Source organism: Watersipora subatra, chromosome 8, assembly GCF_963576615.1.
Source record: "Watersipora subatra chromosome 8, tzWatSuba1.1, whole genome shotgun sequence".
Classification (NCBI taxonomy): domain Eukaryota; kingdom Metazoa; phylum Bryozoa; class Gymnolaemata; order Cheilostomatida; family Watersiporidae; genus Watersipora; species Watersipora subatra.
The window spans coordinates 47,258,177-47,282,554 of NC_088715.1; the positions used below are offsets into that span (position 1 = coordinate 47,258,177).

At 35.0% G+C, this 24,378-nt stretch overlaps 1 protein-coding gene and 1 long non-coding RNA gene across 2 annotated transcripts in view; both read right to left on the bottom strand.

Moving 5' to 3' along the window:
• The window catches only part of LOC137401973 (uncharacterized), a 48,960-nt gene that overhangs the window by 402 nt on the left and 24,180 nt on the right, over positions 1–24,378 (bottom strand). The window contains exons 2-4 of the long non-coding RNA XR_010979409.1: positions 14,619–14,750; positions 2,218–2,394; positions 751–884 (exon numbers count right to left, since the gene is read on the bottom strand). This is a non-coding gene — a long non-coding RNA (uncharacterized lncRNA). The remainder of the gene's footprint in view (positions 1–750; positions 885–2,217; positions 2,395–14,618; positions 14,751–24,378) is intronic.
• On the bottom strand, positions 7,639–8,862 carry LOC137401871 (alpha-(1,3)-fucosyltransferase fut-1-like). Its single transcript, XM_068088345.1, has one exon. It carries the CDS (start codon positions 8,860–8,862, stop codon positions 7,639–7,641), a length of 1,224 nt encoding a protein of 407 aa, XP_067944446.1.

Below are 24,378 nucleotides of genomic sequence, written 5' to 3' on the forward strand. Positions count from 1 at the left end.
TTGAATTTTTTTGCTTTATATGCCGAACAAACATAAAAAACTCCAAATTTTTTAAATAAGCTAGAAAAATGTCATGGTCGTTTAGTTGCAGACCGACACAGTACCTCTCATAATGCAATCATTGTTCTAGATGTACAGTTGGTGATGATAAACAATATTTTTAGAGGTACATGATTCTTATTGGAATATACTTCAGTAAAATAAAACCTACAAACTGTTTCTACATTTTTATTTTACACAAAAATCAGATGAAACCAGGGTTTGAGTTGCCACAGATACAAAAATACTGATGCTGTTTTCCGTATTATTAAAAGAGCGATTGTGATTTATCCTTTTTACAGCAGTTTCTTAGTATAGTTTATCAATTTTCTACAATGTACTGCGTATAATTTTGTTTTTCTTTAAGATCTGTTCATCGTGTTATTTTCAATCAAATTGCTAGCAAATTTGAAATATACATATAAATATATATGTATATTTATATTTATTTGAAATATATATGTGTAAAACATTGAAGCAATTTTGTACAACTGTATAATTATAGATATAGATTATATGCTTATAGCTCTATAATCAAAATTACTTCGAAAACGTAAAAATTTGTAATGTTGATGTTATTATTAATAATATAAATTAATTTATTCATTTAAATTAATCAAACAAGTTCTTCAAACTTTACACCAGGATTCCCTGAAATCATGGTGCAGGTTATACAGAGCACATGTCAGGAGTTTTATTTGGAAAATGTACCTTCTTGTTATCTGAGCATCGTCTCTGCATAAAATACAGAGAATAGCTAGCAGAGATTTTTGCTGCCATATTGACAGCCAGTAGATGCGTTCCATTTGTGAAATCCATCGTAACTGTTTGCATTTAGCAGCATTCTGTAAAACACAATACAACACTTTCTATTATCAAGATACCTTTTTTCTTTTTATTGAATAGATTAAAAATAATTTGACATAAAGGTATTCAGCATTCGCCATCATGTTAAGCTTTTCTGTCAACATATAGCAAGTTTTCATTCTCTTAAAGATTCATAGGTTTTAGAGAAGACAACTTCAAGTCTTAATTAAGCAAACAGAAGTGTACATATGAGTAAACGTAACTGGACCTAATAATGTGCAGTTACAAGTAACAAGAGAAAGTAACTTCTAGTTGTCTATTTACAATTATTAGAAATAGATTGACGTATGCTCCTACTTGTTTTGCGTTGCTAAAGTTTAATTGGCTGGCTTTAAATACAGGTAACTTCCTGTGACTCATTTAAACTGCAAAAAACTATATCCATTACTACCAGTGTCAAGCTTCTGACAGTGTTAAGCTTCTGGGCATACAAACAACCAGCATTTCGGTTCTCAAACCATGTTGACTTTATTATCTCAAAAACTAGACAATCAACTCATGCTCTAACTCAGCTCAGAAAGATAGGCGTAAGACAAAAAGCTCTATCACTCTTTCACCAAAATCGTATGCCATTCATTTTATCTTATGCTGCTCCAAGCTGGTATCTCTTTATATCAAAAACTGATAAAGAAAGACTAAAAACCTTTCAAAAATTATGCTTTAGAGTTACTGAAATATAAACAGTTACGACCAGCCCTTAATGCTGAGGAGCTAAATACGTTTTTAGACATTTGCTGTATAAAATATTCAACTCGCTCCAATCTGACTGACCATCTATTACCTTCCTACTTCCCCAACAAATCTACTACACCTTATACCAGATACCAACACCTTACCAATCTACAATGTAGAACAACGTTATACACAAGGAGCTTTTTCTTTCAATGCACATAATTTACTTTGCTACTTTTTGTTTTTGGTTTTTGTCTCATGGTTTAATTTGCTTAAAACGGCCTTGACCAGTCCAAATAAAGTTTATATCCATCTACTAAGTACCAAAATTGATGGCTTCACAACTCGCTATTGTTTGATTAGTTTCAAGGGTCCGCTGAGAGCTATGAGAGCACAACTCTTAATGCTAAGGAATGGCAACCCACAAAGTTATGAAATCTTGACAGACACGATACTTCATCATGTTATCACATCTCAACTAATGGCAAATGCTATGATATAAAAACTTGTTACACTAGCCTGCGGCCCAGGGCTACACCATACCAAAATTCCAATTTCCACACGTATGAGAAAAAATCATGGTGGCATCATACATTCTATCCTAAAATACTGCAAGCAAAAGCTCAGCCTTAGAAGCACCTTAATATTTGTTCATCAGCATCCAGTTCTGGTGTTGCTTCTTTGTCTCTCTTACTCCCAGAGCTGTACAGAATCTGACACAACAAAACACTCTGGCGACATCTGCTAGTAGAAGCTCTTTTAGAGGAAGTTATCTTATTATCATGCAGTTTGTAGTCCTCGTGCTGATCATCGAACCTGCTGGATATAGTCTCAGGCTATACTACAGCTTTGCTACTAAAGCTTTAAACACACAGATTTTGCTTTCTGTTACTAGTTTAATTGTATTATTATCAATAGCATAAAAATAAGTCTATATCCTAATATAACATATTAGGATATTTATTTAACTTCATATTGTTAATAATGACAAGCAATAAAATTTAGACAATAATTTGATTTTAGATTAAATTGTATTTTTTACTATTCTAGACCTCTATGATACCCATCTTTTCAATCTATCTGGAGGTCAGTTTGTGTGTCTGTTTGTTTGTCTATCTGTCAGTTTATCTGTTTGTCCGTTTACCAGTTTATCTGTTTGTCCTTTTACCAGTTTATCTGTTTGTCCGTTTGGCCATCTATCTAGCTGCCTGTTTATATGTTAGTCTGCCTGTCAGTCTATTAGTCTGTCTGCTTGCTTTTCTGTTTGTCTGAAAGTTTGCTTGTTTGTCTGTTTGTTTGTCTGTCTATCTATCAGTTTATCTGTTTGTCCGTTTACCAGTCAGTCTGTCTGTCTGTCTGTCTGTTTCTCCATCTATCTGGCTGCCTGTTTATATGTTAGTCTGCCTGTCAGTCTATTAGTCTGTCTGCTTGCTTTTCTATTTGTCTGAAAGTTGGTTTGTTTGTATATTTGTCTGCCTGTTTTTCTGACTGTCTGTTTGGCAATCTGTCAGTTTGCAAGTTTGTAGGTTTATCCGGATATATATCCTCCCGCATTCTATCTGTTTTTGCCTTAGCTTATGTGTTAATCTTTCTATCAGCTATTTAATGTAACCAACCACATACCCATTAACCTACACTTATGTATTTTACTGCCAATATTATTATATCAAACTGCTCTATTTTTATTGTAGTTATCTGTCTACGATATTCTTTATCTTATTTGTGTTCTCAAAAAATATATACTCTGCCATAATTTTTCTACTTCGATTATTCATTCATTTTCTTTCGTGGATTTTATGTCAATAAAAATTTAGTGCTTTTAATATTTACTTCTATGCAGGTTTGCTCTTAATGAGCACTACTGCAGCGGAACACTTATAATCTACACAGTTACATTGGCTAACTAACCCTTAGTGAAGTCAATAAAATTTGCCTTACTAGAGCATAAAAATGCCAGTCTCATCTGATACAGTAGAGAAGCATAACTTATTTTTACGTTAAGTCGCATACCCTTGTACAGGCTTTATCGACTATGGAACTATGACAAGTCATAAGCTATTTTGCTCACACACCTATAAACTTCTATAAACTTTTTCTCATTGCCTATAAACTTAGCTTTATGGCTATAGTAAGAGCCAACTATGTGAAGCCAGACAAAGATTGCTTTCACCGAGATTAGAACTCATGGCTATCAGCATAGAGTCCTGATACTTTTTGCTGAATACTCATTGTGCTAATCGACTGCCTTGCCATTATTTGAATCATTGTGCAGTTTGTTATTACACCAGACAATTTCTCACAACGCAGTGGACTTCCAGGCTACTAATAAAGATATACCCTAGGACACTTATGTATTCGCGGCATCTAACTTTCGCATTTTCGCGGCAGCATACTCTCGCGAAAATTTCATGAGCGAAACTAAACTATCATAACGAACGAGCGAAAACGTGAAATTAAATGGCTTTGTTCATTGATATTCACGATAAAATCGTCATATTAGAAATGCAGGCAAGTTTCGTGTGTGGTTGGCTCATTGGGTAATTTTTGCTAAACTCATTATAGCTAATACACCGACTGAGCAGCATGACCAAACAAATTAAGGCAATAAGTTTTTTTGGAAAAGCCTAGACAAATTAGGAAGATGATGATGATATTAGTTTAGTCATTGAATTTGTAACTGATGAGGATGACAGTCTAATAGGGAAAGTCATAAAATTGAATAATAATTATTGTGGTGATGAATTTTATTACCAACCCAAAGCAATAACAACCTGGAGCCATGGCCACCGCGTGTTATAAATACTTGAATTCTAATATCGGTACCACATAGGTCACTGCGTCAGGGACCTTGATGTCATTGATAGTCCAGGAAACAAATGGCAGCAAGCTATCAAATTGCATTGTTGATATTGCCTACACATTTCTACCTGTAGTTCACAAATAAAAACTACCGTACTTTTCGGACTATTAGCCGCTACTTTTTTCTGATGATTTGAGCTATGTGGCTTATATAAGGGTGCGGCTAATCTGTGGCTTTTTCTTTAACCGCTAGGGCGCACTAACGGGAATCTCCAATTAGTAACTTCTAGCGGTGAAAGAAAATACGAAACAATGCCTCACGGTACTGTCCCGTTAGGCACTAAGTTAAAAAGCGTCAGATAATACGAAACGGTGCCGTTCTCGACTGTTCCGTTTTAAACAGGAAAGTTGCTGCCACGTTAAAAAGCGTAGTCCTTAGTTCTGCGGCCTATTCAAAGGTGCGGCTTATGTATTGTTTTATTATCGTTTATTGGAAAATAAAGCAGATACAGCTTATATAGAGGTGCGTTTTATAGTCTGAAAAGTACTGTAGTCCCAAATTGAAAAATATTTCGTACCAGTGAACTGGACCTGAGGAATCTAATGATGTTTGTTCCACTGCATTTATTTTCGCATCACTATATTTTCGCACTCATCAGAGCTGCGAAATTAAGTTGCAGCGAAATTTTACTCTGTATGCTACTCACGAAACTAAATACTAGCGAAATATAAGTGTCCTAGGGTAGGTTTAAAATAAGACACCCAAAGTCACCTGTCAAGTTTTAAGTTGTCAGTTTTAGTAGCTATGCTGTGTCACTGTGTGTATTGATTGAGTAATCTATCGGCGTCAAGTAGTCTAATGGTCACAAGTAGTCTAGTGGTCTAGTGGTCTAGAACACCTGACCAGTAAACAACAGGTTGGGGTTCAACTCCCTAAAAAGGCCACTAGGTTGGCAGGAATAACATCCAACCTTGACATGCTCTCTGCAACTGACCGAGTCTCCAATCATGAGGTTCCCTTGCCCACTGGACTCAAGTATGTCCAGCCACAGTCACAGAGCTACCATTTGTGAAACAATGCTCTTACAAACACACCCAGCCTCTGTTTCAGTAAACTAAGCAAACATTGCAATTGGCCTTCGAGAGATTGCACACACACAGAAAATGTATTGTATATTAAGTGATATATCGCGCTTTTGATGGCTTTTTAAAGTTATCAGTCACTCTAAAAAGATGTGAATCCTTATAAAAAGAGATTTGATTTGTTAATAATTGACAAGAACAATTCTAATATAAATGTTTATGCTAGCCACACTGCATAAAATATTCATTTTCTTAGATCCCATTTTACTTGATCCACTTTTAGTAAGTTTGAAGTACTGTGAAACCGCTACACAAAAATTTAATTTTTCTTTACTATCTCCTTCATACAGTAAAACTGCAAGATATTGAAACAATATTGTTGAAACATACATTTTATTTCGTTTTATTTGTACCACAGCCTAAAATCTACAATAACTTCTAGTTTGATGCTGTATTAAAACTAATTTAAAAAGTTAAAAATTTGTAAAAAAGAACTATGTTTTGTACTTGAACTATGTTAATTCAAGTACAAAACAAATGGTTTTATGAGTTGACCGAAATAGTAAACGCAAAACAACGTCAATTTCGTTGAAATCAATTAACCCACCGGTTCTGGCAAAGGATTTCTAAAGCCATTTTTGCACCAGGTAGGCGGTTTGTGGACTCATCTGTTTTCACTTAGTAGAGTGGAGCATAAAACTTTTTGAACTTAATATTTGATCCGTTGGAATTGAGTGGAGCTATGCATAAGTACCTGCCAATACAGCTCTGATTACACTTCATAAATCCATCTATCAGAGACGATTTTAGCACAGATGGCAACAGGGCTATGATGTATTCAATATGTTTTGCAAATCATGTTTTGCATTGTCTTCAACAATATTATTTTATTATATAATTTTTACAAGCCAAAAACTTTTCATCGCAGCATAAAGTTTTTATTAAAACCATCCATCCAAGTTGTGGCCATTCACATAGTTTCAGCTCATATAATAAAATAAATTAATCTACTGCAGCAAGCTCAAATTCAAACAAAGCATATGGTTTGTGCAGCACACATTCGTGTCTCTCTTTCCCATTTATGGCAGTTTCCAGACCGACACGACTGCTCCCAGAGTGAACCACATAAAGATCCTGTAATAATAAAAGCAATGTAATAAATGACATTCATATATATGTCGTTTTAACGCGTATCTACTAAAAGCTTTCAATTTGAGAGTCAGATAGATCGCTAGTGTAATTTTCAAAATGAATAAATGTTTTACAAAAGCATAAATACACAAAGCCAATAATTCTAAGCTTTGTTTCTGAGAGTTAAAGATGGGCATTGATCAATCGATGTTTCTAACTTTTTACAAGTAAGAAATGAACATAAATTCTAATCATAAATCTATATTACTAGCTAAAAATGCCAAAGGAAGTTTTAGCTAGGTGAAACGATAAAAATTTGTGAAACGATTAAAAAGTTGTGAAACGATGATTCGAGATAGCAAAAAGTCGTAATTTTACTTATTAGTAGATGTATTCATGAGTACTAAAATTATTACCATTAGTGTAGAATATATGTAGAGGATACTCAAAGTTAAAGATAAATTTACCTTTATTCTCTGCTTCCTCTGCAGCATAACGCTGTTGATGCCTGTCAGCTCTAACCATAACCTGTCTGCCTCAGTCTTTAACCACCTGATGCTCAAAAAGCTTTGGGTCACCTTCGCTGAACTGAGCATTGTTACAATTCTGTTGTTTGTCAATAAAACGTGTCAATAAACGTCTTATCCATCATCGTCAATAAATCAGATGTTTAGTTAGACCAAACAAGTACTGATGTTGATGAACATCATGTTTTTTATGATTGTTACTGTGTTTGTCTCAGATGATTTGATATATTGCAGACACAAGCTATACAAGTGAGAGAACAAACCTAAACACTGGTAGCTGTGAAAAGTTACCTTTGAAAATTCTAAAAGTAGGAGGATCAAAAATTTAAATAGCTTCAAAACTGTTTTGCCGGTGTAATATGTTCATATACAATTTTAAAAACCATAGAATGAAAGTCTCTGATAAACATGAGTGATTTTTTCATCCAGTTTGCTAATGAAGTGGCATGTACTTGAATACCAGTTTTGTTATATTGCCCTATAACTTCTGTTCCACCCTAACGGAGTCTACTAGCAAAAACTATGAAAACAAACTTCTCGCTGGTTTGCAGTTAGATGGAAGGTTGAACTCTTCAGCAAAGTTTCTTTGTTGATTCGGTTGAAGCTGTTCTGGATGATTTGCTAGTTGGCAGAGTTTGCATACTGACTCGTGTGGAATGGTAAACGATTTAACGTTATATTTATGCCTCCATTCATGGTACCTATTATAGGCAGCGTCATCATTCATCAAATGCCGCAAATACTCACCAAGAGAGTCAATAGAACTAAAATTGTATGCGTGTATGAATGAATCAGGAGGTGCAACTCTTGTGTATTCCGCCATTGATGTCCCTCCAATGACTACAGGCACGAAATTTCCAGCTGAATACAGAGCTTTCCAAAACTTCTCCGTAATATAGTCTTTGCATAGTGAATTCTCAAATGACAAATAGAACCTGTGCTCAGAATGGGTAGCACCCTCACACACCCTGTCACCTCTCAAACAAGGAGCGTTGTTTGTACACCGACCATAAATGTTGATAATGATGTGTTTTGACAAAGCTTTCATTAATGGCAAACGCTTGCCTGAAAGACCAGCGCAGTTGGAAACGTAAGCAAAAGCTCCCTTAGACTTACCACGAGAATAGTCATTTGGAGTATGATCTGGCTTATCGCGAAGGGTTGTTTCGCCAAAGGGAAAATATATAGTTGAGTCAAAGCGATAAGTCATCGTACCATTATACGAGTTGATGCTGGGCTGCCAATGGGACAAACCAGAAGGTTCATGACTGTGTACTATCCATAGCTGCCGCTGACGTACTTCTTTAGAAACTGTTCCAGGAGGAAGATGAATAGAAAATCTTAGGAGGATCACATCCGCGTTCGCTATTTCTGACAGGTTGGTACTACTGTTAAATACGCAGTTGCTAAACTCACAACCGACAAAAGACATCTGCCTAGCGAAGAGTTGGTTTAACTGCTTAATCAATGGCAAACCTTCCTTTTTTCCTGCCCAAGTAGGTTGGAAAATCACTTTATTCTTCTTTCTGTCTGCGGAAGATTCATTATAAGAGCTGGATGGAGATATGATGACAGGAGGTATTTGTTTATTCCTGGCTGACGTATTGTTGTTAAAACTAATTCTATCAAGTGTAGTACTTTCGTAGATTTCTTTCCATTGGCTTGCAGTAATGTACAAATATGTAAAACTGGAAAATATAGTCACAACAGCCAAGTAGAAAAAACAGCGTTTGGCATCGGCCATGGCTAGAGCAACTGAAGTTCATAAGCAACGCTGCTGCAGTACAATGTAAATTCGTTCCGCTGTGTTAAACAACAATAATGATCGTTAATGCACTTGAATAGACTGAAATGAGTTATACTACTACTGTTAACAAAAGACACCAATGAAATAGCAAAGGTATTTGCATGACAGTGGAGAAGCATAACTTATCGTTACGTTACAGCGGGCATAGAAGTCGCGTACCCTTAAAGATGTGATTGCGTCAAACTTTTGTTGATTTGAAAAAAATCATTTTTTTGTCTATCAGTTGATATGTTGTTGGTTGTGTTAGGCGATCTCATTGTCAAAATATTTGAAGATTAAAATCGAAAAAATTCATCGCGGTAAAAACGCTCAGGCCAAAAAAACATGCCCAGACTTGCCCAAAATGATGTAACGAGTGATACAACCTGACTCTATTTCTCATATTCACATCGGCTATTGCGATAAAAGTCTAGTCCTACGTGGCTCTATTGGCATATATTTTATTTTGTATTTGCTCATGTTGGCTAGAATAAAATTTTAAATCCACCTACAGATACATTATTATAAATGTCTCAAACGCCTCAGAAAAGGGGAATTAAAAACTTGTCATATTAGCTTCCTCTAAACGCCGTGTAAACATCTGAGTACGGACTACGATTCTGCCAGTCTACGGTAATTAGGTCATCGAGTTAACTTATTTCATCCGGGCCTTTGTATCAGCTAAGTTCTCAGTTACTACCCACACTGGAAACTAGCTACTAAACAAAATAAGCACGCCGCCATCTTTGAAAATAATATGTTCGAATATATGGCGAAACCAACTGCATCCCAAAATGTTATGTATAGTCAATGTTATCTGGTCATTATCAGTATCAATTTGTAGAAAAAATTTACTGGTCACATTCGATTAGTTAATTCAAGTACAAAACAAATGGTTTTATGAGTTGACCAAAATAGTGAACGCAAAACAACGTCAATTTCGTTGAAATCAATTAACCTACCGGTTCTGGCAAAAGATTACTAAAACCATTCTTGCACCAGGTAGGCGGTTTGTGGACTCATCTGTTTTCACTTAGTAGGGTGGAGCATAAAGTCTTTTGAACTTAATATTTGGTTCGTTGGAATTGAGTCGAGCCATGCAAAAGTACCTGCCAATACAGCTCTGATTACACTTCATCAATCCATCTATCAGAGAAGATTTCAGCACAGATGGCAACAGGGCTATGATGTATTCAATATGTTTTGCAAATCCTGTTTTGCATTGTCTTCAACAATATTATTTTATTATATAACTTTTACAAGTCAAAAGTTTTCATCGCAGCATAAAGTTTTTATTAAAACCACCCATCCAAGTTGTGGCCATTCACATAGTTTCAGCTCATATAATAGAACAAATTAATCTACTGCAGCGAACTCAAACAAAACATATGGTTTGTGCAGCACACATTCGTGTCTCTCTTTCCCATTTATGGCAGTTTCCAGACCGACACGACTGCATAAATATCCTGTAACAATAAAACAAATGTAATAACTGTCATTCATATATAGGCCTATGTCATTTCAACGCGTATCTACTGAAAGCTTTCAATTTGAGAGTCAGATAGATAGCGAGTGTAATTTTCAAAATGAATAAATGTTTAACAAAAGCATAAATATGCAAAGCCAACGATTCGAAGCTTTGTTTCTTAGAGTTAAAGATGGGCATTGATCAATCGATGTTTCTAACTTTTTACAAGTGAGAAATGAACATAAATCATAAATCTAATTTACTAGCTAAAAATGCCAAAGAAAGTTTTAGCTAGGTGAAACGATAAAAATTTGTGAAATGATTAAAAAGTTGTGAAACGATGATTCGAGATAGCAAAAATTCATAATTTTACTTATTAGTAGATGTATTCATGAGTACTAAAATTATTACCGTTAATTTAGAATATATGTATAGGATACTCAAAGTTAAAGATAAATTTACCTCCATTCTCCTATCTTTCTCTGCAGCATAACGCTGTTGATGCCTGTCAGCTCTAACCATAACCTGTCTGCCCAAATCTTTAATCACCTGATGCTCAGAAAGCTTTGAGTCACCTTCGCATTGTTACAATTCTGTTGTTTGTTAATAAATTGTGTCGGTGCAGTAATTCAATAAATTAACGATGTCAATTAAATCAGTAAATTGAATATCGATGTTGATGCTCGTAGCTACTAGAATCTACTACTAGTCGATGCTCGTAACTAACTAGTAATTTAGTGAAATCCCTAACAACGAGAATCTTCGAAATCACAGACAACCCGTTTTACGAGCGATAATATTTAGTATGACCTATATAAAATTTTCGTGCTGATGATTGGCTAATGAAAAGATCTTATATTTATCGCTCATGGACTCTTTTCACATGTATCACTCATTACGTTTAGAATAAAGCACCAGCTCGAATCTGAGCTTTTTAAAATATGGCCTCATTCAAACGCTTACATCTCTGGACAGGGTTAGTCTATAAAGACAAGAATGACATCAAATTGTAGCTGATGTTTTAGCCTTTAATTAGTCTTAATTTCATCAAATCGACCTTTTTGACGCAACCACATCTTTAACAGGTGTTATCGACTATTGAATTATGGCAAGTCATAAGCTATTTTGCTCACACACCTATAAACTTCTATAAACTTCTTCTCACAGCCTATAAACTTAGCTTTATGGCTATAGTAAGGGCCATCTACGTGAAGCTAGACAAAGATTGCTTTAAATAGGATTAGAACTCATGAGTTTCAGCATGGACTTCTGATACTCAAAGCTGAATATTTATTGCTCTAATCGACTGCCTTGCCATTGTTTGAATAATTGTGCAGTTTGTAAATTACACCTGACAATTTCTTACAGAGCAGTCGACTGCCAGGGTACTAATAAAGGTACAATAGTAAGAAACCACGGCTTTATTATAGTAGAGATTTATAATATTTACTATAATAAGAGCCGTGTTCGTCCATCTGTCCAAAGTCATGCTAAGAGCATTAGGAAAGGTATTGCCTTTCACGGGAGTCGAACCCAGGCATTAGATTAATAGGCAAGCGCGCTTCCATCAAACCACTCAAACATCATACCACTTTCTAGGACATTTCTCCATATACCATAGATATATAAACCATAGATAAACCATAGATATATAAACCATAGATATATAGGTTTATATATCTATGCCATATACTGATTACTCATGATGATCTCTCACAGTGCACGAGGCTGGTAAACGTACTAGTAATAATAACAATGGTGTCTGTCAAATATGTTTTCACTTTCAAGTCAACTTCTAGCAGTTCAGCAATTCAAAAACCTCTGAAAGTATTTAAGATTCTCTTATTGGCTAGCTTATATAAATAAGCATATTCATATCCCTCTTCTATATAACCAGTGAGTAATGTTTACTATAATACTGGTACCATAGCAGTCTATTGTGCAGTGATAGATCAATAGATGTACGAGAGTAAATTATCAATAAATGGTCATTTTTTGAATTTTTTCTACTGTAAATTATTTCTGTTTTCTTTTTCTGCTAAAAAGCTCAGAGAATAATTATGTGCGCAACTATTCTGAAATGATGACCAATCATTTCAACTTTGGCTACGGAACAAACAGACGGACCGGTGGATTGATGGACATACAGAAACTTCTCTTATTATAGTAAATGATATCATAAACTAACCAAATGTTCGGCGTTGCATCAGTGATAAAATAATTACCTAATGAATTGGAATAACTTACCTAGAAAGCTAGATCTTTACTAAAATCTTTCCTAAAACAATACCCGTGTTTTGGGCCAGCTTCACAATCGGAAAACAGTGCTAATTATTATCCCCCCAAGCAAGCGTTTTAAGGATGAGAATCTTAACCAATGTAATGACTATTTGCCCAATGAATCCATTGTATTCCGTGTAGCTTAATAGTCAAAATCTGGAGGTCCTGAGATCAAATCCAGTGTCATGAAGATTTTTCATTGCTAGATTTTAATTGCTGTAACTGGACACAGAGTTTAACAAAAAGACAAACACTGAGATTTATATATATATAGATAATTGAATCAAATTATTACAAATTAGTACAAATTAGTACATTGTAGATCTTCTCTCATGTATGTCTAAATATGCAGGTGGAGAAAATAACTTTTTAAATTATTTTGTTTCAAATGCCGCCTGTCATTTCCATCAACATAAGACAACCATAGACAGGTGCTTAGAATCTTGTGTCAACTAAGGCTATTTTTGCTTTTAATTTAGCAAGACTGGCAGTTTCTTATTATATTAACAGATTAAATGTCTGCTTAATGGACCGGTTGTTACATAATATATAAAAATTCTATAAAGTATTTCCAACGAGTCATTCACAAATACTCGTTATGACAATTTTTAGCTATTACTGATTAACTCCTATACTCTTTGCATTACTGAAGCATACAAATGCTTAAGTCTAAGCTGATTCAGTAGAGAAGCATAACTTATTTATCACTCTACTGCGGGCGTCAAAAGCGCGTACTCGTAAACAGGCTTTATCGACTAGGAAATTATGGCAAGTCATAAGCTATTTTTCTCACACGCAGCCAAATTAGCATTGCAGATAATCATGAGCTTATATTTAGCGCGTCTACAGGATTTCACTTTAGAGATTTAATACAATCAATAATTGATTACATTTAAAATGAGACACCCAAAGACACCTGTCAAGTTTAAACTTGTCAGTTTTAGTAGCTATGCTGTGTGTATTGATCAAGCAATCTATCGCGTAGCACAGCGGCGGTCACAAGTAGTCTAATGGTCTAGTGGTCTAGAACACCTGATCAGTAAACAACATGTTGGGGTTCAACTCCCTAAAAAGGCCACTAGGTTGGCAGGAATAACATCCAACCTTAACATGCTTTCTGCAACTGACCAAGTCTCTAATCATGAGGTTCCCTTACCACTGGACTCAAATATGTCCAGCCACATTCACAGAACTACCATTTGTTAAAACAATGCTTTTAAAAACACACCCAGCCTCTGTTTCAGTAAGCTAAGCAAACATTGTAATTGGCCTTCGAGAGATTGCACACACACAGAAAATGTATTGTATGTTAAGTGATATATCGTGCTTTTGATGCCTTTTTAAAGTTATCAGTCACTCTTAAAAGATGTGAATCCTTATAAAAAAAGAGATTTGATTTGTTAAAAATTGACAAGAACAATTCTAATATAAATGTTTATGATAACCGCATAGAGTATTCATTATCTTATATCACATTTTATTTGATCCAATTTTAGTAAGCTTCAATTACTGTTAAACTGCTACACAAAAATTTAATCTTTCTTCACTATCTCCTTCATACAGTAAAACTGCAAGATATTGAAACAATATTGTTAAAACATACATTGTATTTTGTTCTATTTGTCCCACAGCCTAAAATCTACAATAACTTCTAGTTTGATGCTGTATTAAAACAATTGTAAAAAGCTAAAAATTTGTATAAAAAAAAGATAATTAACTATTATTAGTATTATAGCTGATTAACGTAATTAGTTATTATTAGTTATGTAATTAATTATATAATTAATCACATAACCATAATTGTTAGCAGTAATTATATAACAAGTTCTTTCACATGACACGCCGCCGTCCCAAAATCAGAATTTCAAATGCATACGGAAAATCCCAGGCTTACAGTATTGCTGCACCTAGTTGTATCATTTACAACTTTTTCTGAAAGACTGAGTGATTTATAAATCTTGCTTACTGATTTCTTCCGGTGTCCGCTGGAGGAACCATTTTATTTTCACCAGTTTTGGCTGCTACACCAGCCCAGATAATCGCCAACAACAACATTTTTTTCCAGCTAGTCATGGTGCTTGGTGATATCCAAAGTAACCTGTAAAAAAGCCTGAACTTTATGATATATCAGTTATCATTTCTACCTTTTACTGCTTACATCATGATAGGTACAAAAAACTTTAGTACAACAAACTTTAGTACTTTAGTTGATTACTTTTGTTACCGAAGTTTCATCTTTTTGTATATACTTATACTAGGTGAATGCGTAGCGTTGCCCGTGTAATAAAAGTCTTTGCACAGAAAATTAATTTGTATTTAACATATAACAACATTTGCCATTCTAACTTTCAAACTGCATATCATGAGAGAAGTGTTTTGTGCAATTTAAATAAATAAAAAGAAAAAATAAAACAACTGTAAAGGTTTTCAAACTTTGTCAAACAACTGTAACTTGCAAACTTCATATCACGAGGGAAAAATTTTGTGCAGGTCAAATGAATTAGGAAACAATATAAAGCAATTATAAAAGTGTTTAAATTTAAATGTGAAATAGTTACAAAGTAATAGCTAAAATAATTCGGTTTTGCTACGATTACAATAAAAGATAATTTGATAATGATACAATTAATACAAACTGAAAAAAAAATAGGAATCCTGAATATGAGCAATTAATGATGACAATTCGTGCATAGAAGTTTGTATGTGTGTGCGTATGTGTGTGTGCATGTGTGTGCGCGCGCATAGAAAAGCTTACTGCTCCAGCAGAAGCTATCCATCAAAACTTTGAATACAACAACACTGGTACCTCCCAATAGTGGTACAAGTGTAAAAATGAGATATCGGATTGTCTTTGTCTGGTACTTTGTCTGACCGAATGGAGAGAGAATGTAGAGGCTATTCCTACTCGAGATAATACAATTGTCTGCGTGAAAAGTATTAGACTTTACCGATTTAGCAATCGGACCTTACGAAAAACCAGAAATAGAAGTGTAACGGCACATTTGAAAATTGAAACGGCACATTTAAACATTAAAAATTAAAAAAATAAGTAAAGACAGTAAAAATTTATTTTTTAAACAATTTAAAAAAAACAAATGCAAAAAGTAGTATTAATTAATAGTCAAAAGTGCACATTTAGCGTGTGCATATGGTATATGACAGTGGCTCCCAACTACCTTGGAGCCATGGACCCCCCTGAGCTCCTTATCTAAAAGTTATGGACCCCTTTATAAACATCATAATATATGGTGTTTATAACAATCTATTGTAAATTGGTGTACATTATAAATTAGATTTATATAAGAGTCAATAGGTTTGACATGTTTCTATTTATTTACTTAAAGCAATGCTATACTAAATTGCTTTGACTGTTAATTTTCAGTTTGTTAGTCAGTAGTTAGTAGTTAGTCAGTTTGTTAGTTCAGGATAGATTATACTTCTTGTTTTTCACCAAATTCTCAATCTTTAGGGAAATGGTTGACAAAGCGCATCGCATGTCGTCTTCAAGTCCCAGTCGGTTTCGTTGTTTCGATTTGAGAACAACCTTTGGAAGAGAAAGCGGACTCGCATAAGTATGTAGACACAAATGGGAGCAGAGTTCAAAGGGCGTGTTTGGTTGTCTGTGGATGAATCATGGAAGGCCAAAATTCTTCAATGGTTTTATCTTCATAAACATCTTTGGTTATTTTACCGATCTGCTGGTTTCATTATGTTTTCAAATAAATATAGTTGCCAAATATTGTCACAATTATGATCAGTCAGCTGCCATTAACAAGCATTCATGATATTAATAGTCGCCATTGTGAAATGACTCAAATTTGGTTTTACATTTAGATTTTGAGTATGAAAACTAAACTGCACAGTTTTGCTGCTGTCCCATTTTATTGGCCAGGTCAAACAATGTGACAACGTCAAAAGACTTTGCCATTTTATATCATAGGTAGAAAAATATTAATCAAAAACTAGGGAAAAGAGGCTGTTGTTTGGGTGATTTCAGGGGAAATTATACTTAAATTTAAGCATGTACTAAGACCCTATCAATCTGAAAGTTGGTAAAAATACGTAGGTTGAAATGTTTTATATTCCATGGATCTTAGTATATCGCTGAAATTGAAGAGGGAAAGAAAGAATTACGTGTTTGCTGGTTACAGGTTGTGTTGTTTTGTACTATTAACCGCAAATCAGGTACTATCCAGTGATCGACGCACATATAGGTAATAAAAGTCTAGACCCAATAACCTAACAAGACAACGCGACCACCCTGCAGGAATTGCATTAGCCCGGAAACCTAGGCTAGCACCATCCCAACAGATTTCGATCATTAAACCCCACCCATATGATAGCCGTCGTCTATCCTTTTCGGGTTTTATATCATTGATCCAACCACTATGACAGAAATAGCTGTAAATATCTAGCTAAAAAAACCAATACTGGAGCCAGCCTGTGGACCCCCTCAAAACCTCCTGTGGACCCCTCGGGGTCCATGGACCACCAGTTAAAGACTGTATAGCTCAGTGGTTAAATGCGTGGTTTGAAACTTCCAAGCGCAATCTCCATGAGTTCAATTCCAACATGAGGTAAACTTTTCATTCCAAGATTTCAGTAGTTACTACTAAACAAACCGAAGCACACATAAACTTTGAGATTTATATATTTATATAGATTTTATATATATATAGTTACTAGTGGAAGTCATTGCAGAGAAAAAAGAAAATTTTTATTTTGTAAGGAGTTTATGAAACGTAAATTGCTTCTCCGTTTGTTAACGAATGTTTCCATGTTGTTTTCGGAGCTGTTCCAATTCCAACGCATGTTCCTGTTTTGTCGAGAACCGAATTTATGTTCAAGATTCGAGACGAACAAATCTCAAAATCTTTAGTCAAAAATCGTGTTGGTCGAGAACCGAAGCCTTTGAGAACCGAAGTTCTACTGTATATAGTCAGTACACAAATCGCCAAACTTTAATTTCGGAAGAATCTATTGTTGATACCGTTTTGCTAAAAACAAATTAGCCCTAGTACGGCGAGGATGAAAAAGCATCGCGTTTCATAGAGCTAAAAGAGTTCATAGAGTTACAATTAATACGTAATTTTTGTGTGAAAACGGAAAAGGATGTATACATTATGTAGTACATGTAGGCCTGGTGTGGCTTGTAAATACAATAGCTTTTACTGGAGTGACAAGTTAGTGGGAGATAACTCCATTAGAAGGAAAAGTTAAAAAACTATTCAAGGCCCTAGCTTAATTGTTTACAAAGGTGAAGGAGTGTATGACTGTCTGTTTAAGATACACTAGTACTGTGGTTAGTTTCTACAGAAGTAGTAATAACTAACCAAACCTCCCTTGCAATATGTCCACATTTGACTATCACTGCGTTTCCATGCTTTGGATAGTTTTGGAGTTGCCCGCTGCCAATGAATTCACACCCTAACGTTTCGATAATTTGGAGTTGCACTATGTAGATATTTCCATAATTTGCGATGTATCCTTCAAAACCAAACTCGTTAAAGTAGACTCGATTTCAGGGCACGGTTACTTTTCAATTCATACTAGTTGCACTAGCTAAGCCAAGATGGCTGATTGACTTTTATTTTTGAGCTGAAATTGTTTACCTCCACTATGGAGAGCTTAGCCGACCATTACCAATTTGGATCCCTCAGCAGTGAGGGTTTATATGATGTCGAACAGTACTCTCACATCGAGTGTTTTTGCACAAAGTTAGCAAAGCAAAATGGTGTAGAATGCATTTGTTTTTTGCAGTTTCTATGATTCGGAGTAGATAAATCAGCGTGAAATGTTTCTAACTTTGAGGTAATAACTGTTAAATAGTTGGTAGATTTTCAATTAATACGTCAATTTTGTGTGAAAAGGGAAAAGGATGTATACATTATGTAGTATGTGCTATGTATCGCAGGAGCTTTTGTAGTCACGTGGATAGATAATTGGATTGCGAATTTGCAATCACGTTTTACGTGAGTTCAAATCCAGTATGATGTGAATTTCCAAGTCGAAGATTTTAATCACTATAGCTGGACATACCAAATACAGAAAACAGACAGAAAACAAACTTCGAGAAATATATATATATAGATAAGTATACATAAATTTAGATATTTGTATATATACTTATATATATACAATTTCATTCTTTTCTACCAACGTGTATATATATATATTAGATGTATAATAACAGCATTTTTTTGCATATTCCGCACTCCATTAGACTCAGCAGCAGGATGTCTTTAAAGAATATTTAAGTATAAATCGACCACAAAGATTTTATCTCAAGTCTTCTCCCAGAAATTTGACTTATACAGCGAGTTTACAATAATCAGAAACTAACCAAACTTAAAAAAACCCATAGAGGTTCTATTACTATTGAATTGGGTGAGTACACACTTGTTTTGGTAGCCATTTTAAAAATTCTGTTGAGTATTTATGTTTACATCGGAAGATAAAATACTGAAAATATTTCAAAAAGTGAATTATTGTTTATGAGCTGGTTGAAGCATTGATTAAATGTTGTTGACTCGTAAGAACTGCAACTTGTTGGTACCACTGTTGGCAAGCTGGAATTATCACTGTTGACAAGCTGGAATTACCACTGTTGACAAGCTGGAATTACCACTGTTGTCAAGCTGGAATTACCACTGTTGACAAGCTGGAATTACCACTGTTGACAAGCTGGAATTACTATTGTTGACAAAATGGAATTACCCCTGTTAGTAAGTTGAAATTACCAATGTTGACTAGTAGAATTACCATTGTTGACAAGTAGAGTTACCATTGTTGACAAGCTGGAATTACTCCTGTTAACAAGTTTGGAATTACCACTGTTGACAAGTTAGAATTACCATTGTTAACAAGTTAGAATTATCATTGTTAGCAAGTTGGAATTACCATTTTTGACAAGTTAGAATTACCACTGTTGACAAGTTGGAATTACCACTGTTGACAAGTTTGAATTACCACTGTGGACAAGATGGATTTGCCATTGTTAACAAGGTAGAATTACCATTGTTGACAAATGGAATTACCGTTGCTAACAAGGTGGAATTACCACTGTTGACAAGTTGGAATTACCATTATTAATAAGTTGGAATTAATATTGTTGACAAGACAGAATTACCATTACTGAAAATTTGGAGCTATCATTGTTGACAAAGTGGAAGTACCATTGCTGGCAAAGAAGAATTATCATTGTTGACAAGTAGAATTACCATTGTTAACAAGGTTGAATTACCTCTGTTGACCAGATGGAATTTGCATTGTTGACAAAGTGGAATTATTATTGATGACAAGGTGAAAACCTTTTCATGTTGACCAAAATTATGACAAACACAGCCCATATGTGTTAATTCATAATTGTGAAGCCAATATTAGTAATTCAGTCTACTGCAGCTGTAGTCTGCTATGAATTCAGTGTACTGTAGCTTTAGTCTGACATGAATTCAGTCTACTGTAGCTGTAGTCTGAGATGGATTCAGTGTACTGCAGCTGTAGTCTGCTATGAATTCAGTGTTCTGTAGCTGTAGTCTGACATGAATTCAGTGTATTGCAATTGTAGTCTGGCATGAATTCAGTGTACTGTAGTTGTAGTCTGACATAGATAACCAGTCCTACATTCTTCAGACAAAAGAGGCTCCCAAAACCAAAATGGCTTGTCAGCAGCAGACAATCGATTGACTTTAGTAATCTTTTGGTTTAATAAAAGTTGGACATTTGCTAGTCATAATGAGTTGTTGGCAGCACCTACTTGCACCCATGTGTTGTTGGCAGCACCTACTTGCATCCATGTGTTGTTGGCAGCACCTACTTGCACCCATGTGTTGTTGGCAGCACCTACTTGCACCCATGTGTTGTTGGCAGCACCTACTTGCACTCAAGCTTGTAAATATCGAACAGAGCATATCATTGTGCATACATAAGCAATTGATCCTTGCTTCACAAGAAACAGAGAAATAAGATAGAGAGTATTATAGGAAATGTTATTGAAAGATATCTCTCTCCTAATATGACCTGCTGTTACTGAGATGCAGTTGAACGATACTACTAAATATAAGTTCCATTAAAGGTTGAAGGGTTGAAGGGTTAAAGGTTAAAGGTTGAAGGGGTAGCAGTAAAGAATTATCAACCCAATTTTATACAGTTAAGTGGAAAAGCTTAATTTTCCAAAGGTGTGGGAATACTATAAATACAAAGGAATATTTATGAAACTTGACTGCTAGGAAGCTTTTTATAGGCACATCGATAGAGAGATTTTTTAGGTCATGTAGTCCTTGTCAATCATTGTGAAAAAAGAGATTTCATTTGCTAAAAATTGACAAGACTAATTCTTGATATTTATTTATATTGTGGTCAGCCAGGTGTATCTCTGTACATTGCATAGCTTGCTATAAAGTCTATTTTAAAGAATTTACACATAAAAACTACATGCAGAACAATTCTGCTATAAATATATATTATAGCATAAAGTATTCATTAGCTTGGATCTCATTCTATTGAATCCACTTTTAGTACAGTTTCAGTATATTCTCTTCTGGTAATATACCTGGGTGTGGTAATAAACCCCCTGATCAATTGCCCTTCAGTCTAGGCACTCCCAGGTCAAACCCTCCCTATTGTATCTTTAGAGTTTCTACTAAACACTAACTGTAGTTAAGATCTTAAGATCAATATTGATCAATATTCTTTAAAGGATTCAAGGCAATTACTGATTCTCAGATTAAATGTGTTCAAAGATTACATAGTAAATGTACATCTGTTCTACGTCAGCCTTTGTGTTGATACCTTGATCAATAATCACATGAGATACTTTCAGATGACATACTCAAAGATGCTCAACCAGTTATGGACTAGTGTGAGATTACATGCATTAGGTGGCAACAACATAAAGTTTGCGTGAAATCATATTTACTCACACAATCTTGAAAACCCTTGAAATAATATTTAATAATTTACCTCGGGCAAACGACAATATTGAATAATGTCTCAGAGACTTGTCAGCTAATATCAGCTCTTACCATTCAAACTTCTGGCATTTCTTAGTCATACTTCTAAGAGATAAAACACTGAATAGAGTGGTTGGTGCTTAAATACCCGTTGGTAAACTAGCGCCAACACAGAGGCTTAAATAAGACTACCATTCAAACCATTCAAACTTCTGGCATTTCTTAGTCATACTTCTAAGAGATAAAACACTGAATAGAGTGGTTGGTGCTTAAATACCCGTTGGTAAACTAGCGCCAACACAGAGGCTTAAATAAGACTACCATTCAAACCATTCAAACTTCTGGCATTTCTTAGTCATGCTTCTAAGAGATAAAACACTGAATAGAGTGGTTGGTGCTTAAATACCCGTTGGTAAACTAGCACCAACACAGAGGCTTAAATAAGACTACAGATAATAGCTGCGGATTATGGTAGACCAGCTCTTGATTTCTTGCATGGCATTGCACAAAATATTAAAATGAAATTTTTTGGTTGTTTAAAAATAAATGTGCGTATATTTTTTGCAAATAAAGTACTGGCTTTTGTATTCAAATATAATTTTAGGATTATTTTGTAAATGTTTATTTTAAAGTGTATTTTATTATTTATTTTTATTTATCAATTATATCATAGCAAATTAGCAAGTGGTTCATTGGATCTAAACCAAAATTTAACTGATTTGAGTTCATTTGAAGATATGCCATATTAGGGGGTGATCTGGGGGTATATTGTGGTGGACGCCGGGCCATAACATTTTTTTTATAAATATTCCTATATGTACTTTACATATCTTGCATGTTGTATTTATTGTTAGACGGTTTTTTTCTCTCGGTTCCATTATCCGGAACAGGTAACATAAATGTATATAAAGGGAGCGGGCTCAATAAGAGAGTCAGAGTAGTAGTCGTAAGCTCCTCGACTAATGGATTTTCTTTTATAAATAAAACGAATGAAAAGCCATACCTATTTTCTCTTCCTTATGCAACATTCTAGACCATGCCAAAGTAAAGGCCGGCAAATTCCTTTACAATATTACCAAATAATAAAGCCAGGGTAACTGGCCAGAAGAACTGTATGAACTGTATAACTGTGTGCATTCGTTAACTTCGCTAAATATGCATAGCCACTTTGTCTCATGTGTTGTCTGCTGCGCTAATACAGTACAGCAAGTTCGTTGTTAGTTCTTGTTATCAAAACTAGTACCCTGACAGCTCGGTGTGCTGTGAGATATTATCAGATGTAATAGCTATGTGCACAAATATTCCACAGTGCAGCCAGGTGGTCGAGCGATGCAGTTAGTAGTGCGTCTGGCTGCCAAGCCATAATTTCTCTGTTCAGAGAATGGATATTAGGTAGAAGATTGCGAAAGAAGCTTAGTGATAATATTTTTAATATAATTGTTGGAGGTTGTATGCAATTTGCCCATATCACGTAAGCTGAAATGAGTTGAAAACCTAAAAATTGTAGGCACAAACCAAGAAAAGCGTTGAAACCTGGAATCGCGGATTGGCAGACTAAGGGGCAAAGGAGGACTCATGAAAAATGGCGTTCGCAGATGATATCGTTATTTGTGATAGAAGCGAGGAACAAGGTGTAGCTTGCTTAGAGAAGTGAGGAGACATGCTGAATGGAATGATGGTTGGCTGAGCAAAAACAGAGTTCTTTGAGACCCTTTTGAGTTTGATTGAGACCATCAGGTGGTGCTGTTACAAGAAGTGCTGTTAAAGTACTTTCAAGCGCTGGACCGGAAAATGGAGAAAAAAAGAGATAGGGGCGAGGGGCCAAGCAGAATAAAATGGATGGAGGTAAATGGCAGTCATTATCTGCAATATAAAGGCTACCACTAATTGAAAGGAAGGGTGTACAGCATAACAGCCCGACAAGAAAGGCTTTAACAAACCACACCGTAGAACTGCGCTATGCAAAAAAAGTACAAATTATGCGTATTTCAATACGCATAATTTGTACTTTACTAGTATTTATTTTATTTTTGTATTACGGAATAACCTGCTTTAAATGGCATCGACAGTGATAACAATATATATGTCTATGATGTGGAGATGGTAGCAGTAGCCAGAAGATGCAAAAATAGGTTTGGTATTGCAGAAATGAGAATTTTTTGGTGTGCAATGAAGGTGGCAAGAATGGGTGGAGCATCAAGCATTGAGCAAATGAAAAGGCAATTGAGGAAGATAGGGTTATTTTAGAATGGACATTTTTTAAGGTGAGATTAAATGAATGTAGCAAATGAGTGTTGGGCATGGGGTTGCCAGAGACAACGGGGGTAGGGACAACTGAAGAGAGGGTCCGTGGAAGAAATGAAAGAGTGCTAATGGCTCTGGGATGAAGGATGAAAAAGAAATGAACTGGAAGGGAATCATAATCAGCAGTGATGGCCCTTGATAGAGAAAATATCATAGACATCTATATGTATTCTGAATACACATCCATCATCGTCAATAAATCAGAGGTTTAGTTATATTAGATTAGACCTGACATTAGACCAGACAAGTACTGATGTTGCTGAACATCTCCTGTTGTTTTATGATTGTTACTGTGTTTGTCTCAGAAGAATTGATATATTGCACACACAAGCTATACAAGATCACAAACCCAAATACCAATAACTTTGAAAATTTACCTTTGAAAAGGCGAAAAATAGGAGGATCCAAAATTTAAATAGCTTCAAAACTGTTTTGCCGGTGTAATATGTTCGTATAAAATTTTAAAAACCA